Source organism: Oryzias latipes, chromosome 2 (assembly GCF_053564925.1).
Source record: "Oryzias latipes strain Hd-rR chromosome 2, Olatipes_Hd-rR_3.1".
Taxonomy (NCBI): Eukaryota; Metazoa; Chordata; class Actinopteri; order Beloniformes; family Adrianichthyidae; genus Oryzias; species Oryzias latipes.
The window spans coordinates 39240911-39263593 of NC_136238.1; the positions used below are offsets into that span (position 1 = coordinate 39240911).

At 39.8% G+C, this 22683-nt stretch overlaps 3 protein-coding genes across 3 annotated transcripts in view; 2 read left to right on the forward strand and 1 right to left on the reverse strand.

Moving 5' to 3' along the window:
• The window catches only part of LOC101172625 (uncharacterized), a 196350-nt gene that overhangs the window by 138382 nt on the left and 35285 nt on the right, over positions 1-22683 (reverse strand). The window lies entirely within an intron of this gene.
• Positions 1-22683, forward strand: part of LOC144987153 (uncharacterized) — a 157815-nt gene that overhangs the window by 10441 nt on the left and 124691 nt on the right. The window lies entirely within an intron of this gene.
• The window catches only part of LOC110016108 (NACHT, LRR and PYD domains-containing protein 12-like), a 35460-nt gene that overhangs the window by 6121 nt on the left and 6656 nt on the right, over positions 1-22683 (forward strand). The window contains exon 4 of the mRNA XM_023963769.2: positions 5405-5578. Within this exon, the coding sequence (XP_023819537.2) occupies positions 5405-5578 (174 nt within the window). The remainder of the gene's footprint in view (positions 1-5404; positions 5579-22683) is intronic.

Here is a 22683-nt window from a genome sequence, read left to right on the forward strand (position 1 = left end):
CACTGCAGGGCAAATAAACATCTAATCGTTAATGCTCATTATGTATTTGTAGCAACTTAGTCATTTTTATAGTAGGCTAATATAGCTAATATTACATGTGTTGCCTTCATTATGAGGCTTAAACAGGGCTTTTAATATTTTGCGGCTCCAGACATATTTGTTTTTTGTTTTTTTTGTCCAATTTGGCTCTTTTTGGGTTGCCGACCCCTGTCCTAGAGAAATAGAGCATAGTGATCCTTGTGGAGGAGTTCCACATGGATCTCCCTCTGGGGCATGATTATGCATTAGAGTAGATGAGTAAGTAGATATAAATCAATTTGACTATTGCACATAAAACAGACACATTCTAGGTTTGATTGAATTTTTCAGCAACAGGCATCTATGCAAAAAACAGCTCTTCTGTCTCCAGGTTGAGACTTTTATTTATGCAACAGAGTTATTTCTAGTATTTTCACTTTAATGACTGACACATTTAATGAACCACTACTTTGAACTTCAAAGCACGAATAGTGCACAAAACGATACAATCACCATTCATATATTTATACAAAGACGCATCAAACTTAGGACAATTGTATATTAAATCAAAGATTGCTTGATAGGAAGTGGAAGGACGCGGACCTATACAACCCCACCCCTGTTCTACCATAACCATTTTATTACATGATTATCATTGTCCGGTTCATAACTTTTTATCAGATATCAATGCCTAACCAACACAGTTTCAGGTCGTTACGTGTGCTTAAGTATCAATAAATCAAATGACAATGATAAATTACTTGATAATCATGTAAAATAGACATAAATCTATTTTGTATACTAACATACCACATACAGATCAGTTATCTAAGTATATTCAGATTCCTTTATTAGAAAAATCATGTTTATGACTAAAAATGACACTATATCAGAAAAATAGACATAACACTTCATGACTTTTTGGGAAAAGTGAAGTGACATAATTAGAGATCAATCACTTTAACCATTTCCAATAATTGATTGAGCAATTTTATTATTGCAATTATAAGATAATGCTGTGAAATAAAAAAAGGGTCCACAATCTGTCCATTGTCCAAGGTTGGTATTTCTTCTTCTGCAGATTAACTGGGTTTAACAGAGTTTATCGTTTCTCTTCGCTTTAATGTCTGCAGACTTAGATTACTCCTTTTCCTTCTGCAGCTGTTATTGGCAGCGCTGAAAGTTGAGGTCAAGTTGTCAGCAGGTCACAAAGAAATTTTGATCCAAACGAGTCTGATCGGGGCAGAGTATTCCGAATGGCGTGTTTACATGATGAATGTCCATGTAAACGCAACTACTGTTACTTGTTGCTTGGTCTTTCTTCGGGGCCATGGTTGGCTGTCTCTCTTGGAGATAATGAGCTTTTAATTCGCTTGAAGATCTTTGTGAGAGCAGCCGACAGGGAAAAATGTTTCATTCGTTAACAAGGAACTACATATGAGGAGAAGGACTCGACAGGAAGCTCCAGCGAGAACTGTGAGGAAACGATACATAACTCCTGATGTGGCTGCAAATTTTATCAATATTTTACATCAAACTCCCGCTCATATTTTACCTGCATCATGTTATTTTATGGTTGAACATTTTAACAACAAACTACAGTCAGCCATTGATGCTGTAGCTCCACTTAAAACTAAAACGTTGAAAACTAAAGCTACAGCACCATGGAAGAAAGAACCAATCGGAGCCTTGAAACGTGAATGCAGGAGAGCGGAGAGGTAGTGGAGGAAAACGAAGTTAACTGTACATCGCGAAATTTTTAAAGAACAGCAAATGAGGTACAGTCATGCAATAAAAAAAGCCAGAACCCTCCACTTCTCAAACTTAATTTTACAAAACAAAAACGATCCTAGAGTTCTCTTTAAAACAATAGACAGTTTAACTAAAAGAGACTCTCAAAGGTCCTCCATAGCAGCCTCAGATGCTGTATGTGAGAGTTTTGCAGACCACTTCAGGAGTAAATACAATGCTATTAGATCTACTCTTTTAATTCAAAAAGGTGTTGCTTTTAATGAATCTATAGCATTGTATTTATCAGAGGAAACACTGGCAAGTTTTGTCCTGGTTGATGCTGTGGCACTTGGTCAGGTTTTTCTCCCAGTTAAAGCCAACCGCCTGCCTTTTAGACCCAATCCCCACATCGTTGTTGAAAACATTTTATGACTTCTTTGAGTCTGAGCTTTTAAATATAGTAAATTACTCTCTTCAGACGGGTGTCTTCCCTGCTGCCTTTAAAACGGCAGTGGTGATGCCTCTTCTGAAGAAGAGTAATTTAGATCCAAACAACTATAACAATTATCGTCCAGTATCAAACTTGCCATTTTTAAGTAAAATGATTGAAAAACTGTTTTAATCCAATTTAATGAGTTTTTAAATAGAAATAACATATTTGAAAAATATCAATCTGGTTTTAGGACAAACCACAGCACAGAGACGGCCCTTGTTAAAATAGTAAATGATATTAGATGTAACCTGGATTGTCAGAAACTCTCAGTTCTGGTACTACTGGATCTCAGTGCTGCTTTCGACACAGTAGATCACAGTATTTTACTCAACAGACTGAGAGGTTTGGGCATCTCTGGTACCGTACTAAAGTGGTTTTATTCCTATCTCACAGATCAAAGTTTTTACGTAAGTATGGATACTTGCTCCTCAAGGGTCTTCGACATCAACTGTGGGGTCCCCCAAGGTTCAATTTTAGGCCCACTACTTTTTAATCTATATATGTTGCCACTGGGGGACGTCATCAGGAGGCATGGCGTTTGTTTCCTGCCAGCTATGCTGATGACACTTAACTCTACATCGCTGTGTGTCCTGATGATGAAGAGTCGGTCAACACACTCTTAAAATGCATTTTAGACATTGAGTCATGGATGGCAGAGAACTGCCTACAGCTAAACCAGGACAAAACAGAGGTTTTAGTGATTGGTTCTGAAGACAAGAGAGAGATAGTTTTATCTAAACTAAAGAATTACAAAACTTCTCAGTGTGTGAGAAACCTGGGTGTCATTTTTGACTCTGAGATGAATTTTATCCGACAAATTAAAAATATCACAAAAACAGGATTTTATCATCTAAAATATATAGCCAGAGTCCGCCCGTTTCTCTCTCTTGCCAGTACAGAGGTGCTAATGCATGCTTCTATTACCAGCAGATTAGATTGTTGTAATGCCCTGCTCTCTGGTCTTCCCAGAACAAGAATAGCAAATCTTCAACTGCTGCAAAATTCAGCAGCACGCGTTCTGACGAGGACCAGGGGGCGGGAACACATTACACCAGTTTTAAGATCGCTGCATTGGCTCCCTGTGCAATTCAGAATTGATTTTAAAGTTCTTTCATTGGTTTACAAATGTTTTTATGGTCTCGGGCCTTCATATTTATCTGACATGATTTTAAAGTATGAGCCCTCGCGGACCCTGACGTCCTCTGATACAGGCCTTTTGGTTATTCCAAAAGTAAGAACAAAAACATACGACGAGGCCTCATTCAGTTTTGACGACCTCGCCTGTGAAACAGCCTCCCAGAGAGCCTAAGGGCCGCAGAGACTGTTCATGTTTTTAAAGGAAGGCTTAAGACCTACCTTTTTAAATTAGCTTTTAGTTGAATTTTAGGATTTTTAATTTTTATTATTATTATTATTATTATTATTATTATTATTATTATTATTATTATTATTATTATTATTATTTATTTAATATTTTTATTTATTTATTATTATTATTATTGTTATTTATTTATTTTTAATATTTTAATTATTTCTTTATTTTTCTTTTTACTAGTTTTATATGTGTATGTAAATACATTTATTTATTTATTTATTCTATTAATTTTTATTCGCTCTTACTATTTCATATGCCTATTAAGGTTTATGTAATTATTTGTTTTTTGTCCATGTTTTATATACATTTTAATTTTATTCCTTTTACATTTTATTACACTCCAGTGTTTTCCTCTGAGGGATCCTCCACATCGGTGACTGACCCTTCTCAGTGAGCGGGGACGCTGCAGTGGGATCTCCTGGGTCTGACTCTTTTGATCGGATCTGGGGGATTCTGTGGTAGTGTTCTCTCCGTGAACTTGGGTTGGGGGGTCGCTGGTGTGGACATGTCCCCAAATATCGTTTCCCCATTTCAGGACAAAGCCTGGTCTCTACATTATATCATTTTATCACTTTTTTAATTATTTATTTATTTATTTATTTATTGAGGTGTGTGCGTGTGTGTCTGTGTGTGTTTTTGCGGGGGGGGGGGGGGGGGTGTCGCACGGTTTGTCTTGTCATCTTGTTTATAAATTTTATTGTATTTTATGCACAGCACTTTGAGTGACATATGTTGTTGAAAAAGTGCTATATAAATAAAGGTTGATTTGATTTGATTTGAAGGAGGTACACTCTTGGCAGTCCAGCAGAGATGAAAGTTTAGACAATATGTTAAAAAGCCCAAGGAAGTCCTTGGTGTGTTAAGAACGAACAGAAAATGAGTACGAAATATTGGTTTTGAAAGTTGTTAAGGACTTTAAGGAAGTAACCTTGTTGAGTCTTTGACCTTCAGACACACTCGAATATTGCAAACATTGCATTGCTCTGTCATTTTCTCCCATCAAATGTGCCGTTCAGGGTCAAACTCGTAATCCCAGTTCTTTTTTTAAATCTGGGCTCCTTGTCTATTTTTCTTTAACACACAGGAGGATTTTCTGTGCTAAAGGTTCTTAACAGGGTTCTGTTTAATTTTAGCTTTGCTTTAGGAAAAATCTTTAATGTCTCTTTTCAAGTTTTCCTTAATCAGCAACTTTGTTTTACTGAATCTTCATCCTCTGTGAAATATCTGCAGGGGGTTTAAACTTTATTTGTTGTCTTGATTTTGTGTCTGATCCAATAAAATGTGATCAAGATTTTGCTCTGGAATTTTTTTGTTTTTACCCATAATTCAAAGTGATCTTCAATTCTCAATGAACAATTGACTTTGCAATGTGATGATGTCATTTGAAATTGCATTTTACAATTTAAGGTTTAAGATGAGGAAATAGAATTAATCTGACGTTTTTGAAATTTAACCTTTTAAATCAAAGAAAAATCTATTTGGATTTTAAACTGTCATGTTTTTCTCCAACTGTCTGTTCAATTTGCATTTCTGTCACTAGCAATTCATGATGATCAATGACATTTCAATTCCTCGTCTGTTTTAACTTCATTTAAAGTCATTTCTAATCTGTTGCATTTTCTTATATGATCATGTTTTTGGGTCAAAATCCAAAAGAAATTTCTAAACAGTGAAAATGTCATCTGTCAGTCTGTCATCAGGGCGGGTCCCACCTGACTGAATGGACCAAGTTCCTGGACCTCCAGCTGCATCACTGCTCCTGAACACACTTTTCTGTCTGATTTCAGATTGTGGTGCTGCAGTTTGTCAAAGATCAGCTGTGAAGCTCTGGTCTCAACTCTGAAGAAAAACCCGTCTAATCTGACAGAACTGGACCTGAGCGACAACAACCTGCAGGATTCAGGAGTTCTTCTTCTGTGTGGTTTTCTGGAGAGTCCAGACTGCAGACTGCAGACTCTGAGGTCAGACTCCATCTTTCAGTTGTGTTCAGATCAATATGAAGACAAAGTTGTGTTGACCCACAGTGAGCAGAAATATCCAGATTCTGATCTGCAGCAGCATCTTCCTGCAGCTGCTTGTTCTCCTCAAAGATCTGCAGAAGAACTTCTTCTTTTCTTCCTGCAGCTGCTTGTTTCAAAGCTGTCTGCTGACATTTGTGCTCCACAAAGTTCTGCTTGCAGCCATCAGCTCTTCTTTGTGTCTTTGCTCTAACAGACTCCTTTAAAGCGTGTGCAGAAGAAGCAGCCGTGCACGCTCACATGCACTCTGAGTCCTGCAGTGTTTCAGCAGATGCAGCTGAGAGTCCAGCGGCTGATTTTTGTGAGCAGACAGTGACAGAGTCATGCTGCAGCTGGATGCTGCTCTGACAGACACATCCTCCACAAACATCCTCACCTTTTCATCCACAAACATCATCACGTCACAACCATCCATCCATCCATCATATGCTCATTTCGGTCTGGGATGAGCATATGATCTTTCATCTAACCAAAGATGTCCAGACTTTCATCTGTTCGGTTGTTGCCTCCTAGAGCGGGGGTCGGCAACCCTAAAGGCTCCCTGGAGAATTTTCAAAAATGTTTGAAAATGTAAAAAGATTCAATTCAATTCAATTTTATTTGTATAGCCCAAAATCACAACAACAGTCGTCTCGATGGGCTTCGAAGTAAAACATGAACTCAAAAGGATCATGAATACAAAGTGTTCAATAGGAAAATACTAAAATGAACTAACAAACTGACTAAGCTATACTGGCATCCCTGCCCTTAGACCCCCCTTCGCGGTAAGGAAAAACTCCCAAAAAAACGGATTCCGGAAAAAACGAAGAAACCTCAGGGGTGCCCACATGAAGGAGGGATCCTCCCCCAGGACGGACAGGCGATTTACCAGAACTCTTAGAGAAGAATTAACTTATCTAAATCTACAACTACATATATAAAAGTCCAGCAGACGAGCTTCATCCAGCTGTGGTTGGGGGGACAGTCAAAAGCGCGAGTCGAGCCGGAGACAGGAACCACAGCCAGGTGTAGGAGCGGGAGCAGAGACGAGGTACTCGGTCAGGCACAGAGCAGAGACGAGCCAGAGATGAGCCAGAGGCAGGATCCACATCCAGGTGTAGGAGCGGGAGCAGAGACGAGGTACTCGGTCAGGCACAGAGCAGAGACGAGCCAGAGATGAGCCAGAGGCAGGATCCACATCCAGGTGTAGGAGCGGGAGAAAAGGCGAGGTAAACGGTCAGGAACAGGAGCACGGGTGAGCCAACAGGAGTCTGGAAGCACTCCCACTCCCCAGGAGGGGAGAGGAAAAGAGGGACAATACATGAATCGCACTGCACAAAACAGAGGCATGGAAAAATAAATTATAAATGATGATCAAGAATAGAGGAGAGGAAGCGTAGAAATAGAAAAGAAAAGAGGACAGAACCCCATTGCACCATAGTTACCCCAGCTTCAACTTCTAGCAGCCTTTTAAAACAAATAGTTACTATTAAGTTTAATTTAAACAAATTAACATTAAGTTAAATAATCTCTGAAAACTAACTAGTCTGACAATGAGCCTGTCCAAAGAGGAATGTTTTCAGTCTAACTTTGAATGTAGAAACTGAATCAGCCTCTCTTACATGAGCTGGGAGTTTATTCCATAAGACAGGGGCTTGGTGGCTAAACGCTCTACCTTCAACCGTACTTTTACTAATTCTAGGAACCACAAGCAGTCCTGCATTTTGCGAGCGAAGTTTCCTTATTGGATGGTAAGAGACTATGAGGTCCTTAATATAGGACGGGGCCATACCATGTAAGGCCTTATAGGTTAACAGGAGGATCTTGAACTTGATTCTAGAATCAACTGGGAGCCAATGAAGTGAAACTAACACAGGTAAATCGCCTGTGTTCTGGTAAATCGCCTGTCCGTCCTGGGGGAGGATCCCTCCTTCATGTGGGCACCCCTGAGGTTTCTTCGTTTTTTCCGGAATCCGGTTTTTTTGGGAGTTTTTCTTACCGCGAAGGGGGGTCTAAGGGCAGGGATGCCAGTATAGCATAGTCAGTTTGTTAGTTCATTTTAGTATTTTCCTATTGAACTCTTTGTATTCGTGATCCTTTTGAGTTCATGTTTTACTTCGGAGCCCATCGAGACGACTGTTGTTGTGATCTGGGGCTATACAAATAAAATTGAATTGAATTGAATTGAATCTCTTCTGCTAGTTCCTGCTAACAATCTAGCTGCTGCGTTCTGAACAAGCTGGAGACTTCTTAAGGAACTCTTAGGACACGCTGCTAACAAAGAGTTACAGTAATCCAGCCTCGACGTGACAAATGCATGGATGAGTTTTTCAGCATCACTCTTAGAAAGTATATTTCTGATCTTAGCAATATTCCGCAGGTGAAAAAAGGCAGTTCTACACGCCTGAGATATCTGAACCTTAAATGATAAATCCTGATCAAATAAAACCCCAAGGTTTCTAACTGTGGAATTGGGGGCTATACTTATGCCATCCAGGGAGACTATCTGAGCCAACAGAGCATCTCTGAAGTTTTTAGGACCTAGTATAATGACCTCAGTTTTTTCTGGGTTCAAGAGGAGGTAATTAATTGTCATCCAGGTCTTGATGTCTCCGATGCAGGCGTTCAGTTTCTCTATCTCGTCATTCTGGTCAGGTTTCATGGATAAATACAACTGCGTTTCGTCGGCATAACAATGAAAATTAATGCTGTGTTTGATTGAAGCAGAGACTTTCTCTGGGATGATCTTATGAACTCAAACATGGAAACATGATTACCAAGTAGAACCCGAGTATTCAAAATACTAAACCCAATCTCTCCACATTCTTGGTGTCTAGTGTTCTGGAGTGGGTGTGTGTGTGTTGGGGACCGCACGTTCTTGTGTGAGAGGAGGGAGTGGAATAAATGAGAGGAGAGGAGCGCGCGTTCAGCGACAGAGAGGGGTGTGAGAGCGGAGGGAGGAGTGTGCGTTAATATTGTGTGTGTTTGTATGAGGGGCCGTATAAGACATTATTTATTCTGAACCATTCACATTCATACATTCTTGCTCTCACAGTCATATATTCTCTCTTTCACATACATATATTCTCTTACGCATACATATAGTCTCACTTGCACATCCATATATTCTCTCTCTCGCATGCATATATATTACTTTACACATACATACATTCTCACTCTCATTGTCACTCTTAAAAAAGAATGTATGTATGTGAAAGACAAGTATATATGTACGTGTGAGGAAGAGTTTATATGTGCGTGTGAGAGAGGAGTATGCATGAAACGGAAGTGACTTTGCATGAAAAGGAAGGCACTTTGAATGAAAAGGAAGGCACTTTGCATGAAACGGAAGGCAGATGATTTCTCGTGCTCTGATTGGACGAGAGGCTGCCACCTCCCATTTTGAACAGACGCTAACATGATCCAATAAGAAGGAGCCACGGAGGTCCTGCAGCAGGCCATCGGAACCTTAAGAAATATTTTATCTTCACCTCAAGTGGTCACAAATTTGTCTGCATCTCTAGAGACACAAAGGAATGTCTCAAATACCAATAATGGTAATAGAAGTGCCACCGAAACAGAAAATCCGTATCCACCTTATTCCTAGCCCCCATGAGCCTTTACGTGAATTATGGGCGACACTTCCTGTAGACGCCGGAACACGCATTAACATTAAAACAAATTCCTCTTGTTTTCGATCCATAACTACATATAAATGTGGGAAAACCAGCTGTCATTTCTTAAAAAAGGCAACGGTGAGGTGGAGATGAAATATTTGTTAAGGTTCCGATGGCCTGCTGCCGGACCCCCGTGGCTCCTTCTTGCCGGTTTGTTTTTTTTTAAATAAACTTTATTAACAATATCTTGCACATACAAAATACCAAACACAAAACTCCACTGTGTGCAAAATACAATCTTCACGTTCGCCATGAGAATGAACAAAAAAAAACATAATGATAACCATGTAAAACAGGTTATGCAAAAAGAAAACAAAAATAATAAGGCAAAGGAATCTGTTAAAGTTTCAGGAGAGACCATGTTTCAACTGTTCTGACAGCTTTTTTGTTAGTGGAAGATTAAATACTGTTCACATACAAAACCATTTCTTTCTGAAAAACATAAAACACTGTTTTTTTGTTGGCATATTTACACTTGTGTATAAAGTATTTAGCCATAATTATAAGTAAATTAACTACATATATTTTTTCTGCATTAAGTCTTTCTTGTGTAAAATATCCAAAAATAATATGCTCGTAAAATAATCTATAATCTTCACATAGATGAGTTCTTATAAAATGTATCACATCTTTCCAAAATAGTTGAGTGAAAGAGCAAAACCAAAAAAGATGAGGCACAGTTTCTGGTGAGGAATGACAGAATGAACAGTTTATGTCCAGATCTTTTTTAAACTTAGTAAAGAAATGTTTCACAGGATAAAATTTGTGAAGAATTTTGAAAGAAATTTTTCTGATTTTATTGGTGATGAAATACTTTTGTGGCAGGGTCCAAACCTTTTCCCACTGAATTCTACATCCAAAGCTGTTCCAGTATGAGATAACATACGGTTTTGTGGCAATCTCATTTTGAAGAACGGATACTTTGATTATTACTGCTAGCTGAAAAACATACCTTTCCACACCACAAGTCTGTTAATTTGGGATTACTTGCTGGTTCATGTTAGCGTCTGCACTGTAATCCCTAGCGAGTTGACTGAATTTAAAAATTATTGTGTAACAGATTACGCAACAGTTAAGTTATATTATTAAAACTTTTAAGTTAACATCTATTAAAATTCATATTGTCAGTTGGCTTAAATTTGTATTATTTCATATAAAAAATATTAAGATTCCTCAACTTATAAAAGAGAGATTATTTACTTAAAGTTTTTAATATTTTCCAACTAAAAAACGCTTTAACTATATTTTTATATTACTCAACTCATAAAATATGTAAAATTCACTCAAATGCTTTATAAATTCTTTAACTCATTAAATGTGTAGCATTAAAAATATTTAAAATTCTTCAGCTTAAAATTTATTCTAAACAGAGATATTGATACTGCCCCACTACATTTTAAAAGCTAACATTGATAAAAACCAACAAACGTGAAGGCCACACAATAGTGATTGCTTAATACACTTTTTTTAATTGCTCTTTAAAAAAAAAAGCAAAAATATCAAGAAGATGAAGAAACAATCAGTGCAATAAAACTGCATTATAAGAGTGCCACACAACGTATTGACAAAAAGAGTTGGTTTTGTATTGTACGGCAGAAAAAGCAAATGATCACAACAAAACACATTAGTTACATAACACTTAAACCAACAAATAGTCCATTCTGGAAGACTCACTCAACGAAACATTCTTCAGCGTCAATAAATGTCCTTTCAGTGGTTTGCTGTCCTCAAGGCTCAAGACAGCATTCTGAATAAATATGAAGGCAAGTTCAAGTTTTTTGGGGTGCTGTAGGTCCAGAGCATAGATGTCCCTGAAGAGTAGAAGAGATTAGTCAGCCAGATCTGTGGGACCACTGACGGCAGCATCAGGAGCGTCACCACGACAACTGAGAGGAGAACCACAGCAGTGTCTGTGAGGTCTGGTATTCTGGAAAACACAAAACAAAAAACACAGATGAGTTCAGACCCTCAAAGATATTCATCACACTAATGTCCAAAACTGACATTCCTGCCATCTGTCAATGGGAATCTTTTCATGCTAACATTCTGTTAGCTTTTATTCAACTGGTTATGATGTTTTAAGGACCAACTGCAATTAAAATTGTGTTTTTAAAAAGTTCTTTAGCATTTTTCTGAAGGAGGACATTTATAAAATAATTTAAGACTAAAGCATTTTTCTTTTTTCAATTAATGATGGATCAGGAGCAGAAATGGTTAACGAAAAGGTTCCCACTCCCTCCAATCAGGAGTCCCTGATGTTCGCCTTTCATCTTCCGTCTCATTTTTAAAACCATTTAAAAATATCACTCAGTTTACAAACTACAAACAATTGCCCTATTTATTATGTCACTCAATAAAATCTCAATCAATATTAAAGGATTAGTGAAAACCATTGACAGGGAGTCGTGTGCACTTACTGTACAGGTCTTGAAGAAGTTGGAGGCATCTTCATGCAGATAAACAGGAAGTGCAAGGAGGACAAGTAACTGTGTCATGTTCACATCACGCTGGTCCTAATAGAACAAAAGAAATATCCATTACCATTGAAGCAAATGCAGAGCAAACACTTCCAATATTTATTTAAGGAACTTTAAGAAATAATAAAATGATACCTTTTCTAGATGTCTATTTCTAGAGGACAATACAGTGTTAATGGCATGATCCACTTCAGTTCAAAGACCCAAAGTCATTTTTAAGGCAAGTTACACCTTGGCTTCTTACAGCTGTTTACAAATGATTTGTTATCCGTTTTTGAATTATGCACATTAGAAATTCACCTGGAGGTCATAAATCCTAACCAAGCTGGCCAGTTCCTGTCTGTTTTGGTGGACTTAGTCTCAGAAAAGGGCAGCTTTAAGTTACACAAACATGTAAAAACTGCACAATTTCCTCTGACTGCATCTACTCTACATAAATCCATTTCAGATCTTGACAGATGAGTTTTCATGGTTTCAAATGATGGAATGGTGCTAATGCAACATCATTTTATTATTGTAATATACTGTCATAAACACATGACAATATTCCAAAGTGTCTCCACATACATGGCAGTGGAAACACTTTGGAATATTGGCTATGTAGTACTGCAGTATTATATGTAGTACTGCATAGTGCCAAAGTAACAGAACACAACTTGCACCTCCATTCCATTGTGCCACCTTCAGCCTGCAATCTAAATATGTTTAGTTAAATTGTAAATAATTTCAACTCTATTTAGACCAGGGGTCGGCAACCTTTTTTACTCAAAGAGCCATTTGGGACCACCCCTAATGAAAAAAAAAGCACCCGGAGCCACTACCTGTTTTGACATCATTATATATATTATGCATGTATATATTATTCAAAGGTGCTCATTACGTCGATCGCGATCGATCTTCAAGGACATGAGTGTAGATCGCGGGCCAGAAAAGATAAAAAAAGTACTTCTTTTTCCATCGTCATGTTTATTAGTTACATGTTTATTTATACATTATTGTTTATGTACTGATGATTAAAAACTACACAGTGAGTTTACATAAAGATACTTTTGTATTAACAGATGAAGCATTTTATTACAAAGACAGAAAGCAGCAACCATCGTATTCATGCTCTGCTGTAAACGGTGCAATGCGGGGAGCGTGGCATATTATGAGGCATTTGGCGCTGCTGGCTCCGTACGAAGCGCTTGCCTTGCAGCTTCCTTGATGAGCTCGGATTTATCTGGGGAGAACTGCAGAGCTGATAGCAGGAGGAGACACGCGGGGCGGCTTCAATAAAGACTCCGGTTGCAGTGGCGCCTCCAGAAATTTTTCATGGGGGTGGCCGGTAGGGGGCCACATTAAATCTTGGGGTGGCACACAAAAACCATGAGCTAAATTTTTCAAATTCATTCTACTTAACGTAGTAAAACAACCTTTAGAAAACCAACAGAAAGTTAAATGCCTACTGATTTTTTTCTAGAACATTAACTTATAGTTGATACTACTATAAATTCTAGTAGGTATCATTAGGCCAGTGTTTTTCAACCATTTTTGAGCCACGGCACACTTTAACCTTGACAAAAATCCCGCGGCAAACCAGCAAGAAAAAATGTAAAAAAAAAATTTTAGAAAAAAAGGACAAATTCATAGTCTGTATTGACCTACAGTCCCTCTGCAATCTCACATGCATTTTTGTGATAATTGTGGCAGAAAAAGCTGATGTAATAAAAGTTAAGTGAAAAGATTCAAAAACTGTTTGATGTGTGTTGGTTGTTGTTACAAGACGTTAAGAGGATAGACTCATTGTGCGCTGAGACGCTGTCACTTTAACCCAATGCATCATGGGAGATGTAAACAGTCGCCAAACGCAAAAAGACTAGCGTCTCTGAGCTTCATTGTTTTGTTCACTTTTCACGGTCTGATACCGGATTCTGTGGAAAGCTACACCGCTAAAGATGAGCTTTATCTGGTACTTTTCTTGAAACTGAGCGGCTTTATGAGCAGAATCAGAACAAGGAGGTGAAGACTTTAACCACTTCTGATTGGTCAGACTGATGACATGTGATTAAGCCTCCTAGAATGATTGGTGGAGACAGTAAAAGGGGCGGGACCTTTCAGAAAACAGTTAAAACTGCAGCTAAATCGGGGTACTGCCAATCTTATCAAAATGTTTTTAATAGAATCAAATAAACACAAAGAAAAAAGTATTTATGATCTTTCATATTCCTAATTTCAAAGTGTTTTATCAGGGGCTGTTTGGATGAACACAGAGCTGATATCCTGGAGATGGAAAATGTTTTAGATCAGTTAATGACGGTAATTTCCCACGGCACACTGGTTGAAAAGCACTGCATTAATTCTAACTTCACTAGTTGGTCCAGGAACAGGTGGAAGACTTTTTGCTGAGTTCTGCCTTGTTTCTCTGAGCAATGATGCTGACTGTCCCTCATCAGATGCCGTCTCATCTTTGTCTTCCTCATTCTCTTCTGTCATTCATGCTGGCTGTGGATCATGCTGCTCTGTCTCATCTTCCTCCTCCTCACTACACCTCTGTTGCTCCCCTACCATCTCTTTCGCTCCTTCTGCTGTACATTTCTTCTTAAAATAAGAATATATGTTGAATTTCTCTTCATTCTCTGAAAATTGACTTACACAAGCATCAACTATGACTATAGGTAACTATATGTGGAAACAGGACAAAAACCCATCAAAATGTTGTGGTAACACAACAACCAGTGCTTAAATAGTGCCATAAAAATGAGAGGCGCGTGTGACAGGGCCATTCTTATTTACATATTAATAAAAAGTAATCGCACATCCACCACCGCTGATGATGTCGGCGTATTTGCATCAAGTATTTGCGCAAAATACAGATCAGGTGACCTAAAGTACAGTAAAGAGATTGTTAAAAGACACCACTGAAAATATTTAACAGGCATGAAAAGAAATGTAGTGTTTTGGGATGTGTGATTGTGTGCGCGTGTGAGTGCGTGCGTGCGCGCGCATGTGTGTGTGCGTGCAGAAACTGGTGCTCGCGCGATGCAGGAAGAGAGGGGGGAGAGCGCGTGTGAGTGTGTGGAGCGCATACACACGCGGTCAGTCGCCGTTTTGGACTTAAGGAAACACTAATACAGAAAGTTCACCTCTAGTAACTGATACTGGTTCTTTTGTCTAACCGGCCCGGAGGCTCTGGGGGTTCGAACGCGGAAGTGAACCCCACGTCTTATACATGTTCTGCGTCCAGCGGCTCGTCTTTAGATGTCTGTGCACTCAAAGGCAGCTGGGAGGGGAGGAGGTGAGGGCCTGTTTAGGTGATCAGAGCGACTTGCCCGCTTGCTGGCTGTGCATTTGGGATGAAATGCACAACTGATGCTACCACAGCTTATAGTGGCTACTGGGGTGGCGCCACTGTCCGGTTGCTGGTCTTCTACTGGGGACATGATGTGCCACGGGGCAGAAAAAGCCGGTCTGATGACAAAGAGTTTGCGCTGAGTGAATTTAAACTCGCGTCTGCAGTGACGTATGTGTCAGAGGATGTCCGATTGGCCATTCTGCATGTCAATCAAGTCCCGTACTTTTCGGTGAGGATTTTGATTGGCTGGTGGATTTTTGAGAAGTACTTTTTTTTTTATCTTCTCTGTCCCGCGATCTACACTCATGTCCTTGAAGAAACATACATCAATGCACATGCGTGTTTAAAAACACGAAGCGCAAATTCTCTGTCATCAGAGAGTTGCTCTCTGCCCTGCGGCACGTCAAGTTCCCGGCAGAAAACCACTCCAGACCCGGAGTGTTTATTGAAGCCGCCCCGCGTGTCTCCTCCTGCTATCAGCTCTGCAGTTCTCACCCGATAAATACGAGCTCATTCATTAAGGAAGCTGTTTTTTACGTCGCACGTGCTTCGTATGGAGCCAGCAGCGCCTTTGAAATGCCATGAAAAATGAACAAACTAAAATAAAATTGAATTTTTATAAAATACTAATTATTTTCCAAAGTCACAGGGAGCCACAACAGAAGGATGAAAGAGCCACATGTGGCTCCGGAGCCACGGGTTGCCGACCCCTGATTTAGACCTTTGGCTAGTTAAAATGTGCATAAGTGTTTCCATGCTGCCATATAAATCTAATAATGGTAATAGTTCAGGATGAATATATTAAATAAGTATAAAACTCACCCACTGACACCTCTTATCTGAAAAAGTCCAAAAGAGATTTTTCAATGTTAAAAAATGTTTCAATTATATTTTGATCAAAAAACATTTACTGCACTACACAACCTATTGCATTTTTTGTTTTTTTAAATAGCTCTAGACAAATAACTGATCAGGAGACAAGTTACCTGGTTGGCCTTGGCGTCTACCTGGAGGTGAAACACTGAACACTCTGTAGTTCGCTACCTGAACACAACACGAGCACGTTGATTAATTTATTTTTACAAAAACCTTTTTTATAATGGAGATCAGTGATTTATAAAAGCTTAAAGCTGCATTCAAAACCCAATGCTTCCATGTAGCAACCAGGGTTAAAACTGTTGGCGGTAGCTCCTCCCACACAACCGTTAGAGGCTTTGAGTGACATTTTTGGACAAATGTCCAGCAGCAAACTTTAGCCACAGACAGATACCTTAAAGCGAATTTCACACGCGGATCACGTTTAGTGTGATTGCAGCGTAACAGATCATTTCTACCTCTGAAAAAAAAAACAACTCATCACTGTCGTAACTTACGGGCAGAAATGCATTTTGGGTTTGGCTCGCCATACGTCTGCTATGACAAACTAATCATGTATACATTGCCACATTAAGCTCTAAAACAATCGTAACACACGTATGTTTAAACAACAGTAAACCACATTTACGGTAGTATAAGAGCATTTTTAAAGCATTCATTCAAAATAAACCATGAACGATACTTACCAAATTAAATCAGGGCTGAAGACAAGACGGCACCATCAGCGATGAGGCGGACGGAAAAAAAACCCGAGGTTGGGGCGTCTTGAAGCGGGACGAAATCGCAACGCATTGCAGAAAAATAAAATGCTCGACTTTAATCACCAGTACGTGATGACGTCATGACGCTACTTCAGGGATCTTAAAATTTTTGAGTGCTAGATACAAATAAGCTTTAAAATATTTAGCACTGTTAAGTTAAATTTGAAAAAATCTTGATAGAGCTTAATACTTTATAGTTGAATCAACTACAAAATAACATTTAAGTTGTGTAACCTTAATAGTTATGAGTCAGTACAAGTGTTAGGGTTTACAGTGTGTTCAAAATGGGAGGTGGCGGCCTCTCGTCCAATCAGAGCACGAGAAATCATCTGCCTTCCGTTTCATGCAAAGTGCCTTCCTTTTCATTCAAAGTGCCTTCCTTTTCATGTAAAGTCACTTCCGTTTCATGCATACTCCTCTCTCACACGCACATATAAACTCTTCCTCACACGTACATATATACTTGTCTTTCACATACATACATTCTTTTTTAAGAGTGACAATGAGAGTGAGAATGTATGTATGTGTAAAGTAATATATAAGCATGCGAGAGAGAGAATATATGGATCTGCAAGTGAGACTATATGTATGCGTAAGAGAATATATATGCATGCGAGAGAGAGAATATATGTATGTGCAAGTGAGAATATATGTATGTGTAAGAGAATATATGTATGTGAAAGAGAGAATATATGACTGTGAGAGCAAGAATGTATGAATGTGAATGGTTCAGAATAAATAATGTCTTATACGGCCCCTGTTTGTGTGTGTGCTCGCTCCACAGCTCACTGTGACTTACTTTCTGTTAGGTAGTTAGCCGCTCAGCCCAGTGGAAATTTCAGAACAAAAGCACCTCCATTGCTGCTTTACTTCCGTCGTGAGTTAATGTGTTGTGAGGTAAAATAATGTGTTGTGTTGTGACCCTTCTGGGCCATGAGTTAATGTGTTGTGAGTTATTGTATTGTGTTGTGAGTTAATGTGTTGTGAGTTAATGTGTTGTGTTGTGAGTTAATGTGTTGTGTTGTGAGTTAATGTGTTGTGTTGTGAGTTAATGTGTTGTGTTGTGAGTTATTGTGTTGGGTTGTGAGTTAATGGGTTGTGTGTAAAGTTAATGTGTTGTGTGTAAAGCTAATGTGTTGTGTTGTGACCCTTCTGGGCCACCGTAGTTCTTCCTCTCAAACTGTTGTTCAACAGGTAGGAGGAGCTGCTGGTTTCAATCCTGCAGCTCTGATGCTTGGATGTACATGATGAATCCTCATCAGAGTCTTCATCATTGCTCCTCCCATCATCTGTCCTCTCCTGCTGTTGCTGTCTTCATCACCTGGTGTAGAAAACGAAAAGCACTTTAGAAAAAAAACAGACATTTGATCTATTCTTTGTGTGTTCACAGTTACATTAATAAAGACTATAAACAAGATGAAACTCTGTACAGGATTTTGTAAAAACTGTAAAAACCAAATAAGTCAGACGAGTCATCTAAAACCAACCAATCCTCACTAAAAAATGAACCGGGTCTTGGATGGTTCGGTGGCCCGGGGTGGGTTTGGGGTGGTGGGTCCTGCCGGGCCTGCTGTTCTCCCGGCCTCGGGGCTCTGGTCGCTTGGGTGGGTGTGTGTGTGTGTGGGGGGGGGGCTTGGCAGGGGTCCCTTGCCTGGTGCCTTCTGGGCGCAGTGTAGGCAGTGGGGCTGACCGGGAACGGCGGCCGGGTGCCGTGCTGGGTGGCTGGTCACCGTTGTGGGGGCCGGGGGGGGGGGGGGGGGGGCTTGGGGTTCTGGGGCCTGGGGACATCTGCCCACGGCCGGTGTTTCGCCCGTAGCCAGTAGTCGGCGCATGGCCTGGCCTCTCTGAGGTCGACGTTGCATTCACAGCAGGGTTAAAGAGGTTCACATGGGTGTTTTTTTCCTGTTACTATTATTATTTTTATTATTATTTACTTTGAATTCAGTTTTTTATTTACTTTATTTCTTTTATTATTATTATTATTATTGTTGTTGTTGTTTCCTAATTTATAATTATTGTTTAATTTTTATTTTGGGTTCTCCATTTATTGTTTGGGGGTGGCTCCCTGGGGGGGTGGTAGTCCTTAGGGATGTCAGGGCATGAATGGTGGGGCTGGACCTCCTGCCCCTCCGTTTTGGCACCATGCCCCTTCCTTGCTGACTGTCTCTCAGCGCTGGCGTGGCTCTGGCCTCTATCTGCGGCTGCCTGGCTGCCCTGGGAGGGGGTGGGGCGCCTACCGTGGCTGGCTGGGGGGCCAGTCGCTCTGGGGAGCCTTCTTCCCCCAGTTGTGCCCATCCGCCTACTCCTCCCTTTTCTCACCCAAACAAATGTTGCACACAGGCACATAGGGCTCCGGGAACTGGATGGGGGGGGGGGGGGGGGGTATGCTGGCGGGGCTCACTGGGGGGTGTCTCTCTCTCTGAGGTCGCTTCGGCGCCCGCCCTCCATCCCGCTTTTACTTGCATATTAGACACCCTGATTCATCTAGGGCCTTGTGGGGAGGGTCTGGTGGAGGGGGGCACGGTGAAACATCCGTGCTCATCTTTCACATGTCCCCCCCTCAATTTTAACTTCTACTTTAGACACACACACTGCATATTGGCAGCACACACACAACAAATACACACCACTCACAGAGGGACCCCGGTGTGCAGCACACACACAGCACACCCACACCTCCATACATGGGTGGGGGTGGACGGCCGGTCTTCTCCCGCATGGTCCTCTCAGGGCGGCTGGGCTTGTGGCGGCGCTGGGTGGTCGGTCTGCCGGAGGGGGTTACTGCGTGGCGAAGGTGGTGGGGGGCAACCAGAATATTGTGAGTATGTGTGCGAGAGTGCATGGGTGGGACAGACCTGGGGGCTGGCTGGCTGAGATCCTCTGGGGCTTTCCCTCTGCATCACACAGTGGGGAGGGCATTGGGGGTTTTTTGGAGGAGGGGTCAGATAATATGGCGGGTGAGGAGGGTTGTAGAGGGTAGGGTTATGGGGGGGATTGAGCTGTGGGTGCGCGGCGATCTCTTGGTGGCTCAGGTCCGGTGTCGGGGTTGGCTTGCGGAGACGGGGCGCCGGCTGGGTTGTCTTGCTGGGTAGGATCTGGTTCACCTTATGAACACACGGTTCACTTTGGCAGCCTGCATGTATTTCCACCCCCACGTGCACACTGCCACACTGCTCCCTGTCTGCTTCATCCCTCCTCCTTACCCACAGTGTCTTGATAGACAGATGTCTTCCGCTCATCTTCGTGTCAGAATTTCACCTTTGATGTAATATTTGTCTTTCCAGCACATTTGGTATAATTGTTACAGCTTAAAATAATAACTTATCCAAATCAGTGCTTGTATCCCCCACTTTCTCACCTCTCTTCCACCCACCCCCCTCTCACATTCCCCCACACACACTACATGTAACAAATAAATAAAAAATAATCAAGTAACAAAAAGGGGTTTATACAAATCTACACTCTGGTTTCTCGAAGTTCTATAACCTCTTTTTGTGATAGTAAAACCTGTCCAACATAAAAGGCCTTCAGCTCTAATCTGTTTGCTCAGCTGTTGGACAGAACAAGTTCGGAAAAAAAAGAAAAAAAATGCTCAAAAAGTTCAGCCTTAATTATTTAGCAATAATTAATTTATCACTTCCTTTTATGATTGAAACTCCAACTTTGAAGCATTTTTTATGATATTATGTCTGCTATTTTTTCTACTTTCTATTTTATTTATTTTTTAACTATACATGCAAAACAACATAATGTAACGGTAACACTTTATATTAAGATTCCTTAACAAGCTTTGTTAACACATTTACAAGCATTATTATTAGGATGTTTTCAAGATGCTAATGATGCATTTATTGATATTATAGATGCCCTAACAAATGTGTCAGTGTTAATAAGCTTAATAAGATTTATTAACAACCTTTGTTAACCATTTAAGAAGCATTATTATTGTTTGGGGTTCTTGTAAGATATTTATTAGCATTATAGATGCCTGACACAAGCCTAAGTGTTCATAAGCTTAATAAGTTTTATTAACTAACTTAACAAATTAATAGGCTTTATTAATGTGTCAGATGCTAATAAGATATTTATTAGCATTATAGATGTCTTGCAAATACCTGAAAGTGTTAATAAGATTTATTAACATCTAAAGTCAGACCATTGTTTTCTAAATCCATATTACTAAACTGCTTATAAGCTTTACAAATGTATTAATTAACTTTGTTAATAGTTTATTAATTGTTTTGCAGCACCTCATCTAAAGTGTGGCTGTTTTTTAGCACAAACAACCACAAAGCATTAAGATTGTAAAAAGAACTTTATGACATTAAAACAGACTAAACATACACAAATCGTTCTGTAAAAGATATATAATAATTTAATTCAGACAAATAATTTTTTTTTAAACATATATACTGTTGTTGGATGACTAGCATCATAGCTAATAAGGATAAAGTATTAGCATCTATCCTGAGTGAAACATTCATTGCAAATCCCATCACCAGCAGACAGTTCTCTGCATTCAATGCCAACTGCATTCAACCACTGTTGCCTTGCTTCAAAGTCCACAAGAAAGTTGCACAAGGCAGAACGAAGACAATAAACCTGCTACAGGAGCCATGCTAAAGCTAACACGCTAACCTGCCCATCTTTGATTATGAAAGGAATCAAAGATGGGCAGGTTCAAATACAAAGGCTACGACTTGAAAGATTTGAAAACTCTAATAAATCTGGCAAATTTCTGGCTAATCAGCTTAAAATTAATAGAGAAAAATCATCAATCACCTCTATTACGGACCAAACAGGAAATGTCACTCATGACCCGGTCAAGATTAATAACGCATTTGAAAACTTTTATAAAAACCTGTACACAACGCAGATCAATCCGTCAGAGCAAAGTATTGACTCATTTCTTAATAATGTAAACCTACCCAGGTTAAATGAGGATCAAATCACAAACTTAGATTCTCCGCTCTCGCTGTCTGAACTTCATGAAGCTCTGTTACTTATGCCCAATGGTAAAGCACCAGGGCCTGACGGCTTTCCTGCTGAGTTTTATAAAGAATTCTGGGAACAACTGGCACCAACATTTTATAAAACGGTCACATCTATTAATGAGAGCCAATCAATGCCACCTAACATGAACTCAGCCAACATAATTCTTCTTCTAAAACCAGACAAAGATCCCACTAGTCCTTCAAGCTATCGCCCTATTTCTTTAATCAATGCAGATGTAAAAATAATCTGCAAAGCACTAGCACAGAGAATAGAAAAAATCACTCCTCACATAATTCACTTCGACCAGACTGGATTCATCAAAGGCAGACACTCGGATGATAATGTCCGTAGACTAGTTAATATAATAGACTTTGCCACCATTGAAAACCAGGAAATGACGGTACTATCGCTGGATGCTGAAAAAGCCTTTGACAGAGTAAATTGGAAGTTCCTTATTGCCGCCCTCCATAAGTTTGGTTTTGGAGAAGCATTCATCAATTGGATCAAAATATTATATCACAACCCCAATGCATCAGTTAGAACTAATAAACAGACTTCAAACAGGTGTTTTCTTGGAAGAGGAACCAGACAGGGCTGCCCACTCTCTCCTTCTCTTTTTGCTATATTCATTGAGCCTTTAGCTGCAGCAATAAGACAGAATGAGAGCATTATAGGAATAAAAACCAAACACAGCCATCATAAAATTAGTCTTTATGCGGATGACATATTACTGTTTTTAAGGAATTTACATTCTGTAAATGAAACAGCAATGATCATAAATGAATTCTCCTCCATATCAGACTATTCCATTAACTGGAATAAGTCTGTTTTATTACCACTCAACAGGAATATGGAACAAAGACTCACAATTCCAGTTAAAACAGGAAATATCAAATATCTGGGTATCTACTTTTCCCCCAAAATATCAGAACTGGTGCAGCTAAACTAC